Below are 23,787 nucleotides of genomic sequence, written 5' to 3'. Positions count from 1 at the left end.
GAGAACAGTTCTGTCCAACGAATCGAAGGCAGCCCTGATGTCAAGAAACACTACGATCGTTAGCCTTTGATAAGAATGGCGATGTTCTTACATTTGGCGGAGGGTGAAGATATGATCAATACATCCTCAACCAGAACGAAACCCAGCCTGCTCCTCGCGAGTCAATCTTTCTCGGGTTTTGAACAACCTACGAAGTATGACGGAAGCCAATAGCTTGGACGCAGTCGGAAGTAGACTTATCCCCCGATAGTTGTTACAGGAACGACGTGAACCCTTTTTAAAGATAGGGAAAACTATCGACTCATTCCATGACGTTGGTACACTCTCTAGTTCCCAAACCTTTGTAAACAACGTCGTCAATTCCTTAGTCAGAAAGTCACCGCCATCTTTAAAAAGAGCCGGAGGTAAGTCATCTGGGCCAGGTGATTTGTAACGCTTCAAGAGTTGGAGTTCCTTGCGGACTTCCTCCTCGTTTGGTGGATCAGTCGTCACCGGCCATTGAGGGCAGGACAGTCTAACCGATGTTGCCGGAGCAGCAGGCCAGTTGAACTGCTCTTCGAGAAATTCTGCCCACCGTCCAAGACGTCGATGGATGTTAGTGATTGGCATCCCATCATCCTCGCAGATTGTTTCACTCACACCAGACTTCTTGCTGCCAGTGGCTTGGATGAGCTGGAAGAGCTTCCGGTAGTTACCAGATGCAGCTGCTGCTTCCAGCTCATTAGCACGCTTCGACCACCAGGCTTCTCGGTCCTTACGCAAGCTTTGCCCAATTTCCTTACGTAACATCCTTCGTTTGTGGTCAAACTCACGGTCACCCGGAGTAGACCGACGGGCTTCAATGAGTTGTAAGGAACCAGAAGAAACCCAGTGCTTAAAAGCGGGACGTTTCGCGAACCTACAACTGACTGTACCCGCCATTTTCATGGCGTCATGCAATTGCAACCAATGCTCATCTATACTTTTCGGTGGAGTGGTAGCTAGCCTAGAGGCTAGCTCGGTTCGATACTTATTTGCAACAGAAGTTGCAACCAGCTCGCTAATATCAATCCTTTGCTGGCGGTCACTTCGTTGTCCACTGAAAAGTAAGGCAAGATTGGCGCAGACCAAGGCATGGTCAGAGTCCAGATGGGTACTCCAAAAGGAGCGGCAGTCTTTTACACAACCACGCCAGTGGTAGCTGATCGCGATGTGATCAATCTGAGTCCAGGCTTGAGATGCAGAGGGAGGACGCCAAGTGGCACATCGGCGATGACTGTGCCGAAAGTTAGTGCTAGCCAGAAACAGGTTGTGGTCTGTGCAAAGTTGCAGTAGACGGTCCCCGTTATCTGACCTGCGACCAACGAGTCCCCATCGGCCACCTAAACGACTCTCTTCTGTGCCTAGACGCCCGACCTGAGCATTCAAGTCTCCGGTTAGTACTACAATATCTGTCGAACGCACTTTCTGGAGAAGAACAGATAACTGGTGGTAAAACTCATCCTTGATTGCATCCGGGCTGCAATCTGTCGGAGCATAGGCGGAGATGACGAAAAGACATAGTTTCTCACGCCGATTTCTTCTCACTTTGATGGAACTCTCTAATGTAACAGCACATAACCGACTGTTAATGGGGATCCAATCGATTAGTGCTGCCTCAGCTCTAGCGCTTAGTGCGACACCGACTCCAGCAAGACCAGACGAAGATGCCACAGGGTCCCCGGATAAGCGCACGTAAAACAAGCTTTTTGAAGTGACAGATGGAGATCGAATTTGTAGTACTTCACCGGAGTCTTGAATACGGGTCTCGGATAGACAGCAGACATCGATATTAAGACTTTCCAAAGACATAGCCAGTCCTATCTGTTGTCCGACCTGCATAAATGTGCGAACGTTGAAGGCAGCCAGTTTGAATGGTGCACGTGGTTTCAGAAAAACTGCTTCAGTACTCATATTCGATGGTAACATACAATTTTCGACCGGACAGTGACTCGAGAACGTTTAGATACAGTCGGATTTCCACCAAAGACGAGCCGCTGTATAAGTATAAAAGAGGGTGAATAATGTGGATAATAATAATAATAATAATAATAATAATAATAATAATAATAATGACAGTAATAGTAATGATAATTATTTGAATCGATTGATTGTTTTTCGAAGCGAGAAAAGTAGTTGCCATAGACATAGAGTTCATCGTTTGTGTGTGGTCTGTGATACTGCCCGGGTGTCCAAACCGAAGCAGGTGGTTATCTTAGGGGGCCAATCCCCGAGCCTTTGACCTAAAGGTCTAACCCACAAGGCAGTGGAGCATCGTAAGGAGATGCAATCCCATGGTAGCCGGTGACCAAAGATTGGTTCATACGCCATTTGTTCCCTCAGGATACTGGAGCCCATGTGCACCATTGGTTTGTGATCCGGTTAAAGCGCCGGACATTCGCTTTTCGTCCTCTCATTTTCGTAAACAACACCCCCGCCACGAGAAGGCAATGAGTAGGACTTCCCATGCAGAGGCTGTATACGCGCGGCCGTGTGAGAGTATTTCGAGAGGCAGAGCGGACTCACCCCACTCTCGGCCGTACCAGGGCATTCGGGGGCTCATTGACCGGTAAGTTGGCAAGTAAACTATATTCTATTCACAACAACTAAATCAAGTGATCATTGTGCTATTCATAGACCACAAGTAAAATTACTGTAGAATAAAATTACAGTTATTAATGAAGTTCAATCTTACCGATTTATACGCATTACATGTAAAAGTGAATTTTTTTTCTTAGAAAATTTAATTAAACCAAATGTTCATCGTGACAACTGATCAGTTTCCTTGTGGTATATTTACATCATGAATATATCGCCTCGATATTGTCAGTAAGTCACAATGATTCTAGTTAGAGATGGATTGTGGCTAGTAGTGAAAGCAATTTTCATCCAATCTGTAACTTACTAACTAAATATACCCGCATCAAAGTACTTATGTTGACGTCGGAAAGAAAAGGAATACAATTTCTAATAACAACATCAACACTGTTTTACAGATATACCCAAATAATAGGCTGAAAACAGAAAAAAATGCTCTTCCCTTATATCTTTACTTGCTTCTATTCAATTCTGTGTAAAATATATATCGCTTGAAATTTCGGTGAGACTATAATTTATGGACGACCTTTGAGCCACATTAGACTGACCTTGAGAGTGTCCACCTAATAACTAAGACCAATTGACGGTTATAAACTTTTATGAAGAAGTAGAATTATGATTTACAATTGATGGTTAAGTTTAAGAATTAAATTAAAGGTTTTCATCATGAACTAATATCAGCTATAATCCCAAAACTTCATTTAACCAAATAGATGAGTGAATTTTGCGCCAAAAGCCGAGACCTGTTATCTTTTACCTGATGGATTTATTCATAAATAATAGTCTCACTGAAATTTCTAAAATGATGCAATTAGATGGTGGTTGGAGGTAGTCAACAGGAAACCCTGGACCCGGGTTTCGTGCTACTTGGCACTCGTCAGCAAGGTGTATCTGTGATCTTGAGGGGACTGGTACTCCCTGGCGGATTCGATCTCGTGTCACCCAGCTTCACAGTCAGAGACGTTACCACTGAGCTATCCGAGGCGTGACTAACCTCCTGTAGGACTGAGATGTAATCACAATTGATTGATCACTGAGTGCCAAGTAGTACGAAACCCGGGTTCAGGGTTTCCTGTTGACTACCTTTAACCACCATCTAATCTCAATATATAGTGCACACAGTGTCGAGTCACCTGGACTGGTGACCGCATTGCAACATGATCGATAGCATTCAATCTGCACTAAATAAGGACTTGACACACATGACATTGATCACCACCCAGTGATCAATCAATTGTGAAAATAATGCAATACTTTTTTATTATTTACAAACTGTTCAAAAACAAATATCGATCTACTAGTAAATAATAATATTCAGAACATGATCATTGATTTATAAAACTATTTGATACTATGACAATATATATCCTTATTCATCAATCTTTGATAAAAGTATCCAAGTCACAAAAACATTGTACAGAATAATTAAATTTATTCATACAATGATTTATTGTTAGTTTTTTTTACAAAGATAAATTTTTTATCCAAAACTGATCAACACTATTGATTGATATATGGGTAATAATAAGATATTGATGATCAAGTTACATTTGAATTGATTCAATTAAGTAGATAGATGAAAAATGCAAATAGTGTATTCTATGGAAACCATTTAATAATTAGTTGTAATTCCACTTTGTTTTTTTACTTTCTAAGATGATTTGTTTGTGAATGTGTTGAACAGTGTTGATCATTATGATAACTTTTGAATCTGGAAAGAAAAACAATACAGAAGAAAATAAAGAATTAAATATGAATTAAGGATTATTATGTATCGAACTTAAAGAGTATAAATTGATATGTCTTGTCGGTTGAACGCTATATTCGTTTTCCTAAGCTATTCTGGTAACCCGCAGGCTAGAACTACACAGCGACCTGAACACCAGAGAGAAGACGCAAGTATGAGAGAAATACTTTACTCCAAGGTTCGTTTTTGTACAGAAAATCATGGGTATTTATAGATGTTAGCGTTTGTTAAATCAACATCATTTTTCGGCCAATCCGTTAGCGAAATATTATGCTACTGACCAACAGTAGCACGCCACGTTGGAATTCTAGAACGCTCCATCGTGTTGTGATTGGCTAGGACTCTTCGGCTCCTTTCGGGCCTCTGGAGGCTCCGTTGAAGTTCTCCGGAAGCCGACTCAACATAAATGATGACAAATTTGTGAGGAATATTGAGCTCTGATAACTATAGAGAAATATTTTACAGCCGAATAAAAAAAGAAAGTAAAGGTACAAACTGAATACACAGAAGCAAACAAACAAGTGAAGAGGAGCATTAGAGCTGACAAGCAGAAATACGTGGAAGAGCTAACAATGCCAGTGGAAAAAGCTGAAAGAGAAAAAAGTATGAGACAACTATATGAAACAACGAAGAAACTGATAGGGAAATATAGTGAACGAAAACAACCAGTCAATGACAAACAATGCAAGTCAATCACTGGTATTCAAGATCAGAGAAATAGATGGGTAGAATAATTAGGGGAACTCTTGGATAGACCAAATCCACAGAATCCATCGGACATCTGAGCAGTGCACACAAACCTCCTTATAGATGTCACTCCATCAATGACAGAAGAAATAAGGATGGCCGGTTATCAGACAAATCAACAGTGGGAAAGTAGCACGACCTGACAATATACCAGTCAAAGCAATGAAGTCACACACTGAAGCAACTGCAAACATGCTCTACCTTCTCTTCGGGAAGATTTAGGGAAAAGAACAAATGCCACTGACAAACTGGGAAGGAGGATTACTTATCAAGATACCGAAGAGAGGAGATTTGACTAAATGTGAGAACTACAGATGCATCAAAATGCTGTAAGTACCAGGAAACGTTTAAAACAGAGTATTATTGAACCGGTTGAAAGATTCATTAAACGCTCAACTTTGAGATCAACAGACCGGGTTCCAGAATGATTGGTCGTGCACATACCAAATCGCAACATTATCAGTCATCTTCGAACAATCACCTAAATGGAATTCGTCACCATACATTAAGTTCACTGACTATGAGAAAGCATTTGACAGCATGGATAAGAGAATATTATGGATCCTTGTTCGACACTGGTGTGATTAGCTGAGAAGACCTTCAACATCATACGGGATTCATGCGAAAGACTACACTGCAAGGTCATGAATGGAGAACGGATGGCAGACACATTTCAAGTGAGGACCCGTGTCAGACAAGGCTGTTTACCCCTACCCTCACCCTTTCTCCTTCTTCCAGTGATCGACTGGATTATGAAGACCGCAACATCTGAGTGTGAGCACAGGATATAATAAACAGCTCAGAATCAATTAGACAGCTTACACTATGCAGATGACATGGCCCTTCTATCTCATCCACATCAACAAATGCAGATGAAGAAAACTAGTGTAGCGGCAGTTGCCTCTGCATCAGCAGACCACAACATACAGAAGGGAGGAAGCAACATCCTCAAATACAACACAAAGAACACCAACTCAATCATACTTGATGGAGAAGCTCTGTATTAGGTGGAATATTTCACGTATCTGAGAAGCATCATCGATGAACTAGGGGGATCTGATGCAGATATGAATGGAGGATTGGCAAAGCATGTACAGTATTTATACAGTTGAGGAACATTTGGAAGTGAAAACAACTGTCTTGAGGAGAACATCAAATTCAGAATTTCCAATACGAACATCAAGACGGTTTGTTCCACTGTGTGTAGTTGAATCAAGTAGAACTACTACAATGATTATCGAACTGTTACAAGTATTTTTGAACAGTTATCTACAAAATGTACTCAATGTCCGTTGATCGGATACCATCAGCAACAACCTACTATGGGAGAGAGCAAATCAGCTTCCATCTGAGTAAGAAATTAGGAAAGGACGATGGAATCGGATAGGACATATTTTGGTGAAATCATCAAACTGCATCACAAATCAAGCGCTAACATGGAATCCTGACGGGAAATGGGAAAGTTGAAGAGCAAAGAACACAGTTCACCAAGAATCGGAAGCAAACACGGAAAGGATGACTAGTGACTGGAAACAACAAGAAAGGACTGTCCATTACACAATTTGGCGGAAAATGGTGGTGGGCTCATCCACAAGTGGTAACAGGCACGAGTAAGTGAGTAAAACTGACGTCAAGTGAATTAAATTACATCAATATTGTGTATATGATTTGGAACATATGCTTCACTGCAGCTAGTTAACCTTGAATTTATATTGGAATATATATTAATTGTTTGAATTTTCCCATTGGTATTTAGGACTGCGATTGATCAGTCTCATATTGGTATATGTACCCGATATAGTCATTAAGTCACAAGCATTCTAATCAGAGATGGATGTTGGTCCATAGTGTAATCCAGGACATGCGTTTCATTATATTTGAGACTCTTCATTTGGCTTTACTCACGTACCAGTTTTGATGTTCCCTATGGGACTCGAAACCAGTATCTTTTATTCTAAACGCCATCATGTTATGCACTTTTTTACGGAGCTTAGATAGTCACTGGCTTGGGAAATGTTATTCATATGTATTTGCTTTTTGAAACATGAATCTTGGATTCCCCTGCTAGCCGTCATCTATCTGTGCTTATAATGCTTGTGACTAAATGACAATATCGAGGAAATAAGCTCAAGATGTTCGTAAGCCAATTAGAGACAGATAATGTCAAGATTTAAACAAGCAATATGTGATGAACAATCTAGATAATTGAACTTAATTTGAGACTAAAAAAAGATGCCGAGGTACTCTTAAAAATGGAATTTTTTTATTCATAACTAGATGACGAAGAAAAAATATTTAATTAGATATCACGAATAGGTTTTTTTAAAACCTAACAACTTGAAAATTTTATCATATGCTCGAAAAACTAAATTCGTTTTAAATTCTGCTTTTCTGGAAATATAATCCTTACAACCTTTCATCGCGTGTTATTATTCAATTTTTTCATACTTATCGACTTTTATCAAATACATTACTTTAATTTAGTGACCAGTGGAGCTAATCAGTGTAGCGTAGAAACAGGTGTCCACCTCAGTACAATAAAAGATGGTCGGGCAATTTCGTGGATTGGTTGAGGTTAGACATTAATACCGTTAGATGCAGGTTCAGTGGTCTAGTTGGTTAAGCGCCTGGCGCAAGACTGATAGGTCCTGGGTTCGAATCTCGTGGGGTGCGGGATCCCGAATGCGCACTGCTGAGGAGTCCAATACTAGGACGAAACGGCCATCCAGTGCTTCCAGGTTTTCCATGGTGGTTTCGCTTCAATTGACTAATAACTTCAATCAAAAACTTTAATTTAGTAGTTGAATTCATGAGTCAATTGAAGCTAGACCATCATGGAAAACCTGGAATTACTGAAAGGTAGTTTCATCCTAGTATGGGACTAATCAGCAATGCACATCCATGATCCCACCCTCGAGATTTGAACCCAGAATTATTTATTATGACATTTGATACATTGGCCAGTGAACCAATGTTAAGTATAATCAGTATGTAAATATTAGATCATAATTCATTGAATCGAGAATAATTTGAAATAAAATAAAATTATATTTCAATAAAAATTTTTCTAACACTACTTACATATACACGCATTCTGTTATCTTAATACTGTTTGTTTCACACTACATGTCTCTTACACACTGAAGCAAATACCTACTTTAAACATTGTTAACGTTGATTGGATGACCTATTCAGTATAAAGTGAACCGGAGAACCATGTACCTATTTATATTTGATAATTTTGATGTTTGATTATATTTCCTTGAAAAATCTTGGATCAGATTATTAGGCAAAATGTTGGATTTAATTCAGATTCATTCGTTAGAACTTTCGAAACACATTCTTCCTCTTTTATTCTTAAAAACTATTACATCAACATGAGTATCTATTGTATAGATTATTAAACAGAGTTGAACAATAAGTATTGAAAAAAGGGCAATAAATGTTATTTAAATAGAAAGAATGTATTTATAAAATCTCAGCCGAAGAATTTGAAGTAAATCCAATATTTCGCCTGGCAATTTGATACAAGGTTTTTCAAAAAAATATTGCCAGGCAAAACATTAGATTTACTTCAAATTCATTCGCTAAGATTTTACAAATACAACATTCTTCCTCTTCAATGTCTTACATCAACTCAACGCCCAAATACTGTGAAATTATTCGATCAAATTTAGATGAAAGTTATTAATTAAATATATCATCAGAACAATTTTTACATTCATAAAGGTAATTAATTATATGAAATTTTCTAGATTGGCCATGAAGCAATCAGCCAAAAGAGGACCCAATGAGAGGCCTATTGCAACTCCATCTGTTGGCGTAGGAATTGTCCTTATGGATCGCCTTGATTATATCTTTAAAATATCTTCGTTATTATCTGATCCTGTCAAATTCTCCAAAGAAAGCGTTCAAAAAGGCACAACTGAAAAAAAACTGAACAGATGCTAATTAAAATCCTAAGGAAAATGAAAGATGAGTCTATTATCAATTTTGGCCACGAGGCCGATGCCCCTTCTAACAACCAGAGCAAAAATTTTTATAGGTACATGGAACGTTCGAACAATGTGGAAAACCGGGAAGACCAGTCAAATATCAATGGAAATGGGGAGATACAACTTAGCAGTACTGGGAATCAGCGAAACCCACTGGACCCAAGCTGGACAGAAAAGGCTAGCTACGGGAGAGATGCTGCTATACTCCGGTCACGAAGAGGACAATGCTCCACACACTCAGGGAGTCACTCTAATGCTGTCCAAAGTAGCACGAAATGCACTTGTAGGATGGGAATCTCACGAATCCAGAATCATCAAAGCATCATTCAAAACAAAGAAGGAGGGGATCTTAATGAATATTATCCAATGTTATGCACCCACCAATGATAGCAACGACGAAATTAAAGATCAGTTCTACGAGCGGCTACAGTCAATCATTGAGAAATGCCCAAGGAAGGACCTAACTATTCTGATGGGAGATCTAAATGCCAAAGTCGGAATAGACAACACTGGATATGAAGATATTATGGGACGACATGGACTGGGAGAGAGGAACGAAAATGGAGAAAGATTTGCAAATCTATATGCATTCAACAAATTGGTCATAGGAGGCACAATATTTCCACACAAGCGTATACACAAGGCTACATGGATCTCACCGGACCACACTACAGAGAACCAAATAGATCATATTTGCATCAACAAAAATTCCGAAGGACAATGGAAGATGTGAGAACCAGGAGAGGTGCTGACGTAGCTTCAGATCACCATCTAGTTGTAGCCAATTTAAAACTGAAGCTAAGGAAGAACTGGACAACTGGACAAACAGCACTACAAAGGTTCAATACAGCCTTCCTTCGAGATACTGACAGACTCAATGAATTCAAGATAGCTCTCAACAACAGGTTCCAAGCCTTACAAGATCTACTGAAAGAAGAAGAAACTACTATGGAGGACAACTGGAAAAGCATCAAGGAAGCATTAACTTCAACGTGTCAAGAGGTTCTCGGTCTAAAGAAATACCATCATAAGGAGTGGATCTCTATAGAAACTCTGGACAAGGTCAAAGAAAGGAAGAACAAGAAGGCAGTAATAAACAACAGCCGAACACGAGCAGAGATAGTCCAAGCACAAGCTGAATACATAGAAGCAAACAAACAAGTGAAGAGGAGCATTAGAGCCGACAGGAAGAAACACGTAGAAGAACTAGGAACGACGGCGGAAAAAGCTGCAAGAGAACGAAATATGAAACAGCTTCACGATACAACGAAGAAACTAGCAGGGAAATACAGTAAACCAGAGAGGCCGGTCAAAGACAAAGAAGGCAGAAAAATCACCGAAATTCAACAACAGTGTAACAGATGGGTAGAATACTTCGAGGAACTCCTGAATAGGCCGGCTCCAATGAATCCACCGGACATCGAAGCAGCACACATAGATCTTCCTATAGATGTCAATCCACCAACTACGGAAGAAATTAGAATGGCCGTCAGACAAATCAAGAACGGGAAAGCAGCGGGACCCGACAACATACCAGCTGAAGCACTGAAATCGGACATCGAAGCAACCACAAGCATGCTTTATCTTCCATTCAAAAAGATTTGGGAGGAGGAACAAGTGCCGATGGACTGGAAAGAAGGACACCTCATCAAGATTCCAAAGAAAGGAGATCTGAGCAGATGTGAAAACTACAGAGGCATTACACTACTGTCAATACCAGGGAAAGTCTTCAACAGAGTGTTGCTGAACCGGATGAAGGATGCAGTAGACGCCCAACTTCGAGATCAACAAGCTGGATTCCGTAAGGATCGGTCGTGCACAGACCAAATTGCAACACTACGGATCATCGTCGAACAATCAGTTGAGTGGAACTCACCACTATACATCATCTTCATTGATTATGAAAAGGCATTCGACAGTGTAGATAGGAGGACATTATGGAAACTTCTTCGACACTACGGAGTTCCTGAGAAGATTGTCAATATTATCCGGAACTCATACGACGGACTACAGTGCAAAGTAGTGCATGGAGGACAGCTGACAGATGCATTCCAAGTAAGGACCGGAGTCAGACAAGACTGTTTACTCTCTCCCTTCCTCTTTCTTCTGGTGGTCGACTGGATTATGAAGACCTCAACATCGGAAGGAAAACACGGAATACAATGGACAGCTCAGAACCAATTAGACGACTTGGACTTCGCAGATGACCTAGCCCTCCTATCACGTACACACGAACAGATGCAGACAAAGACAGCCAGTGTAGCATTAGTCTCTGCATCAGTAGGCCTCAGCATACACAAGGGGAAAACCAAGGTCCTCAAAGTCAAAGCGGAGAACAGCAATCCAATCACACTTGATGGCGAAACTCTGGAAGATGTAGAGTCCTTCACATACCTGGGAAACATCATCGATGAACAAGGAGGTTCAGATGCAGACGTAAAGGCGAGGATCGGCAAAGCAAGGGTCGCATTCCTACAATTGAAGAACATATGGAACTCAAAACAACTTTCAACCAATATCAAAGTGAGAATCTTCAATATGAACGTCAAGGCAGTTCTACTGTATGGAGCTGAAACTTGGAGAACTACTACAACCACCATCAAGAGGAAGGCCAAAGAACACATTGCGTCGGATAATAAAAGCAGATATGAAAAGGATGAATAACCACTGGAAGCAGCTGGAAAGGATTGCCCAGAACAGGGTTGGGTGGAGAATGCTGGTGAGCGGCCTATGCTCCTTCACGAGGAGTAACAGGCGTAAGTAAATAAGTAAGTAAGTATTAACATCTCAAACCATCGAGTTCCGTTATACCAAGACTATATATATACTCGCAAAAGTTCATAAGAATAATGTCCCTCTACGTCCTATGCTTGATATCAATAACTATCCTTAGTTGACATTTCGCAACCTTTTAAAAATAATATTAATAAATACAATTCTCATGATTCCTTTGAATTTGTCGACTCAATTAGAAATATCAACGTAATTGGTAAAAAACATTTTCTCATTAGATGTCACTTCTCTTTTTAACAAATGTTCCTCTCACAGAAACTATTTGTTTTTTATATAACTATATTGAAAACAATAATCTTGATATGTATATCCCAAAACATTATCTTAAACAACTACTTCTACGATGTACACTCAACGTACAGTTTAGATTTCATAATGTTTCCTATAGATAAACAGATGGAGTTACAATGGACTCTCCATTGTTATCTCTCTTGACTGATTGTTTCATGACCAATCTAGAAAATTCGATACTTCGACCAATAATTAAGAGATTTCATTTATATAACAGAGATATATGGGATGATACTTTCATTATGTATGAAATGTGTTGGTTTTAATGAATTAGGGTAGATTTTAATACCCGGTTGAGGTAAAAAAAAAACATTACAAATCAATAATTTTTATTATTGACTGTATATGAATTAAAACCTTTTTGTTTTACGGTACTTTTCATATCCTGTCAACAGGGATAATTTTAATGGAACTAATGAAATATTAGAAATAATTTCGAATACTATTTTCAGCCAAATTTTTTGTCAGTAATGACAGTAATTCACTAAATGATTCATTTTATATTTAACTTTCCTTTAAAAAAGACTTTATTTCATAATAAACTCATAATGAGCAACGGAAATAAAAACAAGATTGTAAACTGAATCTAAATCATTAATCATATATATGGAGTATCATTACTCATAAGTATTGAATAGTTAGTTTTGGAAAACATTTTAAAGTGCAACACTAAGTGATTGAAGTTTGAATTTCATGTGATTTATTGATTTCTTCATGATTTCATGCAATTAGTTCCTGAGGGAAGCCCTAACTTGGAATCCTGAAGGGAAGCGGAAAATTGGAAGGCCAAAGAACACATTACGTCGAGAAATAAAAGCAGATATGAAAAGGATGAATAACAACTGGAAGGAGTTGGAAAGGATTGCCCAGAACAGGGTTGGATGGAGAATGCTGGTGAGCGGCCTATGCTCCTTCACGAGGAGTAACAGGCATGAGTAAGTAAGTAAGTATGAATTTAAATAAAACCAGAACAAATATTGATGTAGAGTAATATGAATTCATTATAGTTCGTGGTTACTCGTCAGCTGCTTACAACCAAATATGTATTAGAGCAGCCGTACTTCTTTGTTTGCTAATAATTTTATGTGTTTCTGAACTCCCTTATTACATCACCTATCCTTAACGTTTCCTTGATTCTAACACCTAACAACCTCTGATCATCGATAACCTTTGTCATTTCAATCCTTTACTTTCACTTAAGTCAATTGTACCATACTATTTCTTATCTCAATATAAAATTCTAATACATATTTGGTTGTAAGAAGCTGATGAGAACCACGAACTATAATGAATTCATATTATTCTGCATCAATATTTGTTTTGGCTTTATTTAAATTCTTCATGTTTATTTGATATTTTATAAATAGTGTATACCAGCTAGTTGAAAACCTAGGTCAATAATTTGTTATTAATTAACTTCTAATATCAAATTGTCACAAGTATCTGGTTTTTTTCAAACTACTGTGGTGTGCGCTACTTATATTAACATAAGTAGTAGATGATGTTAGTCGCGAACATAATGTCTGGCAGCAGAGAGACAAGAGGATCTAACAGTAAAGAATGGAAACAGGATGGAATTTGTATGAAAATGCAAGAACAATGAAGTCTGAGCCATTATGAGACAATTGATGGACATTTTACAAATTACATATTTACTATTTGATTGTTAGATTTTATTAGCAAGTTCTGTAATTTCGTGACAAATACATTCGATTGACTCATAAATTTAGAGAGACTACAATTTATGGATAAACCGATCAGATTTACGATAACAGGTCTTGAATTTTGGCACGAAATTCACTAATTCATTTGGTCAAGTGGAGTTTTGGGATTATAGCTGAAGTCAGTTCGTTATGTAAACCGGTATATCTGATTCCTAACCCTAACTATCAATTGTTAATATTAATCCTAATTCCTCACACTGGTGTGTAACCCACGTTTAGCCGTAGTATGTAGGTGAAAATTACCAAGGTCTCTTTAGCGTCAATCAAAGGTCGTCCATAAATTATAGTCTCACGATGAATTCAACTATTAAATTCCTATCTTTTTTTCAGAAAATGAACATAAATCTTGTGAACAAAATAAATCTTTCTACTGAAATGTATTTACTTTGTTAGATATATATGGATTTATTTGTAGTAAACATATGGACATTGATTCACTTGGTATTGTTTTACTCGAATAGACCCATTGATGTTTAGGAATGCAGTTGATCAGTATCTTATTGGCATATGTGCATACTGTGCGTATTGCATTGATATTGCCTTAATTACAAGCATTCTAAGCAAAGATGGCTAGTGGCTAGTAGTGGAATCCAGGATGCGCGTTCCGTTCTATTTGGGACTCGTCAGCTGGATGTACTTGATCAATTGCAGTCGTAAACATCGATGGGTACATTCAAGTAAAACAATACCAAGTGAATTAAACTTCACCCCATTTCACAAGCAAGTGGCTATCAGGACTCAGTACTTAGTGGATAACGTGATGGCGTTTGGAGCGAACAGTACTGGGTTCGAGTCTCAAAGTGAACATCAACTCTGAGATGCAGGTACATCCAGCTGAAGAGTCCCACACAGGACGAAACGCGCATCCTGGATTCCACTGCTAGCCACTACCCATCTTTGCTTACGGACATTGATTTCATGAGATCTGTACAAATAACGATTAGACATACACTGAAAAAGATGTTTTAAGAAAGTGTTATTTTTTTAAGAATACATCATAGAAATTACGATAGTTATTTATTAAAAACCAACAAGTTACAAGTTCAAACGTAGCATTACCCACTATGATTGAGTTAGCCAAATATTACACAGCGTGATTAAACATTATATATATATAACTGTAGTTTGTAAATACACTATTCAAACTTTCTATTTTGAACCGTCTACTTAATTATTCAAGACTGATTAAATATATACATAGTCAGTCTATGATCGTATTATCATGACGAGTTAAAATAATACATCTAATCTGTGATAAAACCTACTGACCGTCTAGATTTCCAATCCTTAAATTAAATTGTAACAAACTAAAACAAAATTGTGTGAACAAGTAATTAAAACAATTTCACATGAAGACTGAATGATTACACAGAAAGTCAATCTAAAAAAAATAAACATTATGAATAAAAAGGCGATGTGGGAAAACTAGATGAAACTGAGTGTTAATGACAGGAATTCATTGTTGTTGTTTTTTATCTAAATATTAATTTTCCTCCTTTTTCTCCCCAGGAACTATTTGTGACTACATTTTTTCCTTAAATTTTTAAGAAAATTCATTTGACCATACATCAATATTATACAACATTGAAGTAATCAGTCTCTTGTTGGCATATGTGCATCTCGTGCGAACTGCCTTGATAATGCCTTAAGTCACAATAGACTGATCAATCGCATTCCTAAACAACAATGGGAAGATACAAGCAAACAAAACTAAAAGGATTTAAAACTTCACTTCATTGTACAAGCAGGTGACTATCAGAACTCAGTAGCTAAATGGATAATACGATGATGTTTGAAGCGAACGGTATCGGGTTCGAGTCCTGGAGGGAACAACAAGTCTGAGATACAGACATATCCAGCTGAAAAGTCTCAAATTGGACGAAACGCGCATCCTGAATTCCATTGCTAGCCATTATCTATGATTGCCTAAATAATTATTTCCTTAATAAAATATATATTCTTTGCATTATTAAACCACTTAAGTGAATAAAATTAATAATCTTGTGGGATGTTTATGAAATACTCCAACCGAAGTCATAAATAGTTTATTCTTAAAACAACAAAGTCTTTCCATAGTATCCACTCCTGAAAATTTTCATATTTGTATCAGTTACTTTTCCCGCCCGATTCCATTGTTTTAAATATCCCTGTAAATGCTCAATAATCAATCTTTTCGACTGTCTTATCGTTTTCTGTTTTGATAAAATCGTATTCACAGATGATTCTTCTGAAACATTTACATTATAAATTATTCGTACAGCATGCATCTCTTCTGAAAGCACATGATATAGCACAGGTTTCATATTCTTCTCAACAATGAAAGTCAAAGACTATCCTAATTTTGTAACATTCTTGTGGTTTTCATGGTATTATTATTATCATTAATATTATAAATATTCTTTAACATTTTATGAATTCCTTTATAGTTCTTCAAAGATTTTGAGATAAACTCTACCATATAGTTTTTCAAGATAAATCAAATTACTATATGATAAAATAACAGAAAAGTCAGCTCTAACACTTACTTTATAATGCCTTTGATGCTTGCATACATTTCTGAAAAGAAAAAAATAAGAAGAAGAGTATGCTTTATTACACATCAAACAAAATTTAAGAATTGTTTCGATTACAGAAAAACAAGAATTGTTAATATACTTCAGAGCTTTTACTTTGTACAAACAAACAGATGTTATTATCCTCAAATAGTTCCTCGGTTCTCTTGATGTATTTTTCTTTGTCCATATTCTCTGTGGTGCATCTTTTGTCCGCTGGGACTACGACAATATCTTTTCTAGTTCTGAGTTTCTTTAAAGCGTTTTGTTCTTGTGAAGTCAGTTGGTTGTTATCCTTCATCCGTTGAGTTGGCGGTTTGTCTTATTTTTTTGTTGCGTTTCTTCACTTATTCCGGAAGTTTTGAGTGAGGATTCTAGTACTGTGAAGAATTCTAGTTTTGAGGCGTTGCTTGTATTGTAGTTTAAACCCATTTGCAGTAGGTGATCTATGTTTATCAGTGGCAGTTTTGACAGGTTGATCACGCAGTTGCCTGTGTTTTCTTCCATGGTTGGTTTTGAGATTTCGATTGATTTCTTCTCTATGGCGTTTCTTCTTTGTTCTCTGTATCGTTTTCATGATATTTCGATGGCTGTTGTCAAGATTTCGAAATGTTTAGAAACAAACAGATGTGTCCATTAAAGATTAAATCAACAATTATCAATCTATTACCGAGTTACATAGTCCACTAAATATTAAATAGTTTCAGCATTTTTGTTTTCTTTCTTTTGCTGCAAGAAATAATCACGTCAATACCTTCAAGCACTAGATTTTGTTGAAAATAATAATAATCATATAACTATCATATGTGTTTATCTTGTTTTTGTGTTATTTTTATCTTGTAAACATACAAAATACATAATTCGTAATTAAAATTCCCAAATCAACAGATAATTCTTTTGACCAACCAATGTTTACCCTTCTGTTTTTTCCCTTTCCATTAAAACATCCACAAATTTAAACTAGTCAAAGGTAAATTTGTTTTTCGTACAGAATTTTGTTTATGTTTACTGTACAAACTGTATGATTTATTTCATCTATTGGCAAATTATTATAGAGGTAGCATTGAAATCCAGGATGAGCGTTTCGTTCAATTCGGGACTCATCGGCTGGATGTGTCCGCATCTCAGAGTTGATGTTCACTCTGAGACTCGAACCCAATACCATTTGCTTCAAACGCCATCTCATTATCCACTTAGCTACTGAATCCTGATAGATACCTGTTTGTACTATGGGGTGAAGTTCTGGATTACACTGCTAGCCACCAACTATCTCTGCTTATAAAGCTTGTGACTTAAGGCTATATCGAGGCAGTTCGCATAGGATGAATATATGCCAACAAGAGAGTAATCAATTAATGTCCTAAACAACAACGGGGAGATACACGCAAACAATACCAAATGAGTGTAGAACGTATATAAAAAGTTAGTATATTACGACCATATAAATAGAATGAATTTCTTCGTTTTAATGTCCATCGAAGTATATTGTTTGTAGAATGCTAAGATTTCAGTGAAAAACTTTGAATTTTGATTAACATATTCACTGAATGCTATACATTTTAGTAAAGATTAAATGGAAAGTATGTAGAGATAATTAGGAAATGTCTTGGTAATTAGCCATTTCTAGAAGTAAATGGAAATAGTAAAAAATCTTAATGAAAATAGGTAATTTTGTCATGACCTAAGGATATTTAGTGCATAAATATCTACACGATGAGACCATCTGATATCAAACTTTTATGTCGGATACACGGTTGTAGTTATGTAAGTAATAGTATGAAAACTATCAAAATAATATGACTCTTCTATATTTCCAGAAATAATAATTAGAAATTCCGACTTTAACCCTTTTAGAGTTACCGCCGGTTCCGAGACCGGGTAAAAAAGGAGGGTTGGGCATGGGGTTAGTGACCCTATCCCGTACAAAACTACCGCGCTAAAAAAACGCTAACCAGAAAATAATTAGAATTTACTAAAGTGAATTCACTTCAATGTACTTTCTTTGTTATATAACTTGGTTAGTTTAAGGCTAAGTCAAAGTACTTTGAGAACAAAATCTGTGTAAATTGTTGCTATAATAATACCATACTATTTTTAAGTATGTCAGAGATTTATGAAATATGTTTTCTTTAATAAACAAAATGCTCGTAAATAAATCAATTTAACTATTTAATTGTAACATGAACTGTTCAAGTAAACATTGATCTTGTGAATTATTAACATCGCTTATACACAATTAACTCAGATTGACTATTTTAGCAAAACATTATCACTTATTACTCTGAATATCAAAGGGGGCATCTATTTCGCGATTTTTGTAGAATATTGGCTTTCACCTTGAGATGTCATCATTCTTCTAAATGAAGATCCTTTAACTTTCAGAACAGAATTTAAATGATTTAAATGATATTTTTGACTGAACACATTTTTAGCAAGTTTGTTTTTACGATATGATATGTCAAACCGTTCTCTATCCGGACTTGGGACCGGCACTACCGTCAAAGAGGTCTTTAGGAGGAGTTTGATCGCATGACACTGCAGTTTTATTCATTCTATTGTCATAAAACTACTCCATATTTTACATTTTGATACATCCGTTTGCTTGTATAATCATTTCATAATCACAGTAAATGGTCGTTTTGTTTAGATTTTGTTCTAATTCTTTTCCTTGATTGACGTTATGTTATATGCATGTCATCTATGTCTTTATTTATTCATTAATACAATGAACATATATTTAAATTGCGTGCAACTGGCTTTGAATATCCGGTATACAGTTTCGTTTATGAAATCTTGATACAATTTCCTTTAAACTATGATTTTTAATAAGCTTATTAAAATACATATAAAAACCTTAGAGAAATATCGTCCAATTAATCACTGTACTATTATAGCAAACGTAGATCTACGTAGAAAGTTTAAATATTATTGACCAAGTATCATGTTCGAGAGACTAAATCCAGTCCCAATTAAAAAGTAAGAAATATCCATAGGTGGTTATTATTATTATTATTATTATTATTATTATTATTATTATTATTAACATCATCATCATTCTATTCATTAGTGTTTATGCTTCATTGAGTATGAAGCAGTATATTGTTATTTTATTGTATGTTATATAACCAATCAGTTAATTGAATATTATCAGTTTAGGGGTTGTGGAGATTGTTAAGTTTTTTGATTGAGATCATGAACTGACTGATGTTAGACCACCACTGAAAACCTGGAAGCACTGGACGGACGTTTCGTCCTATCGTGGGACCGATCAGCAGTGCGCATCCACGGTCCCGCTCGTGGGATTTGAATCCAGGGCCTTCCGTCTCGCGCGCGAACGCTTAACCTACTGGACCACTGAGCTGGCATCCAATGGTGTTAATTTCTATTCATTAATCATAATATTTAAATGTTTTCATTATTGATAAGATCCAAATTACGGTAATTTTCACTAATCTACCAAAATTAGCTTATAAATTGTAGGATTTATAAAGTTTATTTAAATCAAAATCAACATCATGAACTATTTTAATGTTCTGATAAATTCATACTATCTTTTCTGATCTCGATAAATATGATAAAGGAGCTGGGCTTTAAATCATTTTGCAATAACATATCGTGTTACTATAGAAACATATGTCATAAGAAAATCTCTCTATATATACATACATACCTTGTATAATCGATCTCGTTCTACCATCTCTCTTCTACGTCTGCTTGCCTACAGAAAAGATACCAAAATTAAAGAAAGAAAAAAATCTAAATGAACTAAAATAACACTTAACAAATTTTGAAATAAACATCATCAAAATCATTAATCGATTATACAATGGAGAACAAAAAAAACTGGTTGGTGATTAGAAAAACATGTTTCGACATTCGAATTATCTAATTAATAAAAAATCATATTGACTATCAATTATAATGATTGTGAACACTAATAAATCATGAGCCAATAGGTAAGGATAGTTAAGGATAAAGCTATCTCATGAATAATACATTCAGGACTGGAGTAACATTAGTCTATTCAGACACGATTGAATCAAATTGTAAAGACTTAACATGAATTACAATCCAATGTATAATTGTTTTTGTGTTCAACAAACTGTAACAATATTAACCTTCAACTAACCATAGTCAGTGAATATTAATCTTCTCTTTTGTTATTCTACTGAATTAATTCATGCTGAGTTCAATATTGACGATACGAAAGATTCCGTTTGACTTAAACAGACAAGTCATAAGTGGATCACGATGACATTGTTAGCAACTATAAGAATACACATATCTCTACATCAACTAATTCGGAATGTTTTGCAGACTTAAGCTTCACAGATAAAAAATGTGAAGTTAACCAGTTGTAAGATACAGCTCATCGGTCGTTTTAGAGAACAATATTTTACAAACAATCAAAGGAGATTGATTTTCGCTAGAGGCATATATTTGTTGCTCGATTATTTTTTCCCAACTCCAGTCGGTGAATAGCATCAATATAGGCGAAGTCAAGATTACTTACAAATTTGATGAGAGATCAATGTTTACCAGAAATTTTTACAACATTGTAACTTCTCGTCAAACATTAGCAGTTTGAAGCTGATCACATTTTTTCAGGAGTGCTGGTTACTATAAAATATGCATGCAAAAATGTTGCTACTTAAAGAATATCTGTACTACGAGTCTTATACACTGACAAAAGATTGTAGATCAACATGTAATCTGACTGGGAGATAAATACGTTGGGTTAGAATTGATTGTTTATTTATCAAAATCACGTAATATGGCTTTACAATACTCGAGCTGACCAAACATTATCACAGCAATCTCAGGCTAATATCAAATGTTACCTAACTAATGCATAATCTCGGGTACACTAGAAGGGTGTGTGAATACTTAATGTTGAATGTTGGCTTATCATGACTTCCCTTGGTCATGTATCTTCCTGTCTGCTCTAGTAATTGCTCTGTGTTACCGATAATGTAACATATGGTATTGTGAACTAACTCGCCACCGTGACAAATAGACTGTCGAGACTAATCCAAGTGTAAATAACACGACATGTGCTACACAGCAAATACTTCCAAGTCCTCACTCAAATTCATTTTAGGCTGTATGACTACATTAAATGATTGTTTTGTTCTCTGGTAACTCAGTTTGTCAGACAAAATTCTTGGAAACAGTAGAAAACAAATAATGATTTGAAGTTTACAGAAAATGAAAATAGTTCAGCTTTGTTGGTCAATAATTTACAGTTTATCACCTACTTACATAATTAAGTATACAAACTAAGTCAAATCGTTAATTCAAATCAATTAGGATTTCATTAAACAATATACAGCCATTTTTTCAACGTAGAAAGAGTGATCGGTGAAATGTAATCTAATAGATCTTGCAGTAAGAAATTCAAACTAACGAGTATTTTTACTGCACATTGTAGAATAGTCATTGTACCAACCACAATAATGATTATGATTTATCGAACTTAATGAGCACAAATGATGAGTTTTGAAAGAAATTTGGACTATAATGCACTACTGAGGAATATTTTACTGCTGTAAACTCACGTGAAGTAAATTAAATAGCATTGGTATTATGTATATGATTTAGAACATATACTTCACTGCAGCTAGCTTACTTTAAATGTATGTTAGAATATGTATTGCTTGTTTGAATCCTGGCACTGATGTTTAGGAATGCAATTAATTAGTCGCTAATTGGTATGTGTTCATCTTGTACATATTGCCAAATATATTCATTAAGTCACAAGTATTCTAATCAGAGATGAATAGTGACCGGTAGTGTAATCCAAGACACGCGATTCTATCTCCAAAGGTATATGAATTAAATTTCACTAACTTTTTTTGACTCAGTGACTGATTGAGTAAGGCAACGGTGTCTAAAGTAAATAGTGAGTTCAAGTCATAGAGTGAATATCCACACACGAATAGAGTTAAATCCAATTGACAGGTCTTAAATAAGACGAAATATGTGTTCTATATTCCACTTTAAGCTACTATCCATCTATACTTATATTAGAATAATTTGTATATATTCATAATCAATATTATAAAAAGTAGTCTGATTATGTTATATTTGATTAGCTTAGAATATTCAAGTCATAATACACCTTTATATTATTGGAAAGGATAAACAGTTATCTGTAGTAAATGTCAATGGTAATAAATAACACGTGTGAGAGTGTTCTCTTTTTTTCCCTTTTCTTTTATGTCTACCTTATAGATACAATAGACTAAAATGAAATATTAAAAATAGTCTAGTCAATTCAAACCCGTTAATATAAAACATTGTGAATGGAACTGGGTCTTTTTTTTAATAATTTTGCTTGGTAACAAAAATATATTCTCCATATACACGTTATTATTTCATTCAATATGACAGGAACACTTACAATACTTGAAAAATAATTTAAGTTACATTAATTACGTAATAATTCTTACTTTCTATTGAAGGAATAAATAATGAAATGAAAAGAATAAAAAATATTAAAAAAATTGTGTTGTTGTGCATTATTTATCTTTTTCACATTTCGTATGTGAGCCAACTTCTCAAATATCACTAAATGAGATAGTGGAGAAGATTTATAGATCAAGTGAATGACTGTAATGAAGTTTTGTTCTCAGAGCTGGATGGTCTGATTGTAGAGTTTACATAGTTCTTCTGAACAACATTATTAGCACACACTTCAAATAGAAGTCTACCACGACCAAACTATCCAGCTCAGGAAAAAAAACTCCATCAAAATCTCTAAATAATTTCATATTACAAATTGTCATTAATTATAGTAATGAGAAATATCAGAACAGATTTTCTGCCCTATTATAAGACTTTAAATATCACTTAGTCGGGAATTGAGCCGAAGACATCAAGATACTATTGTCGGAAGATTATTTTTAGATGACTGAGTTTGAATTCAGTAACCAGTGTTTACGAATTTCATGAACCTATGATATAGCGTAACATTTATATGATGTCATAGAAGAGTAACTCCATCATTCTTCATTATATATAATATAGTTGTACGCAGGTGTAACAGACAATCATTATAGATTATTATTTATTTACCAAACTTTTGCATTTACCTACAAAAGTTTACATAAATATCCGATGATGATAATAATTAACAGTAAATCATAGGAAAAAACTGAAAATCTTACAAATTATACGGTCTTATAGGTATCATTACCAAGGTTTGATTTGATAATTTCGAATAAATTGGGCATTGGGTAGATTGTTATAAATAAATAATGTATTTGTAATATCCCGATGAGTAAAAAATTAGATTTTCTGGCGTTTCGTAAGTTAGTGTA

At 35.8% G+C, this 23,787-nt stretch overlaps 1 protein-coding gene across 1 annotated transcript in view; it reads right to left on the bottom strand.

Moving 5' to 3' along the window:
- Nucleotides 1-3,705: 3,705 nt before the first annotated feature.
- MS3_00002284 (uncharacterized protein) overlaps nt 3,706-23,787 on the bottom strand; it is a 67,819-nt gene continuing 47,737 nt past the window's right edge. Inside the window, exons 9-11 of the mRNA XM_051209857.1 lie at nt 20,136-20,183; nt 16,439-16,469; nt 3,706-4,327 (exon numbers count right to left, since the gene is read on the bottom strand). Coding sequence (XP_051075330.1) covers nt 16,440-16,469; nt 20,136-20,183 — 78 coding nt within the window. The 3' untranslated portion in view covers nt 3,706-4,327; nt 16,439. The remainder of the gene's footprint in view (nt 4,328-16,438; nt 16,470-20,135; nt 20,184-23,787) is intronic.

Source organism: Schistosoma haematobium, chromosome 1 (assembly GCF_000699445.3).
Source record: "Schistosoma haematobium chromosome 1, whole genome shotgun sequence".
NCBI classification, from domain to species: domain Eukaryota; kingdom Metazoa; phylum Platyhelminthes; class Trematoda; order Strigeidida; family Schistosomatidae; genus Schistosoma; species Schistosoma haematobium.
The sequence above is the reverse complement of the archived record's forward strand: the minus strand, read 5'-3'. Positions and strand labels throughout refer to the sequence as shown.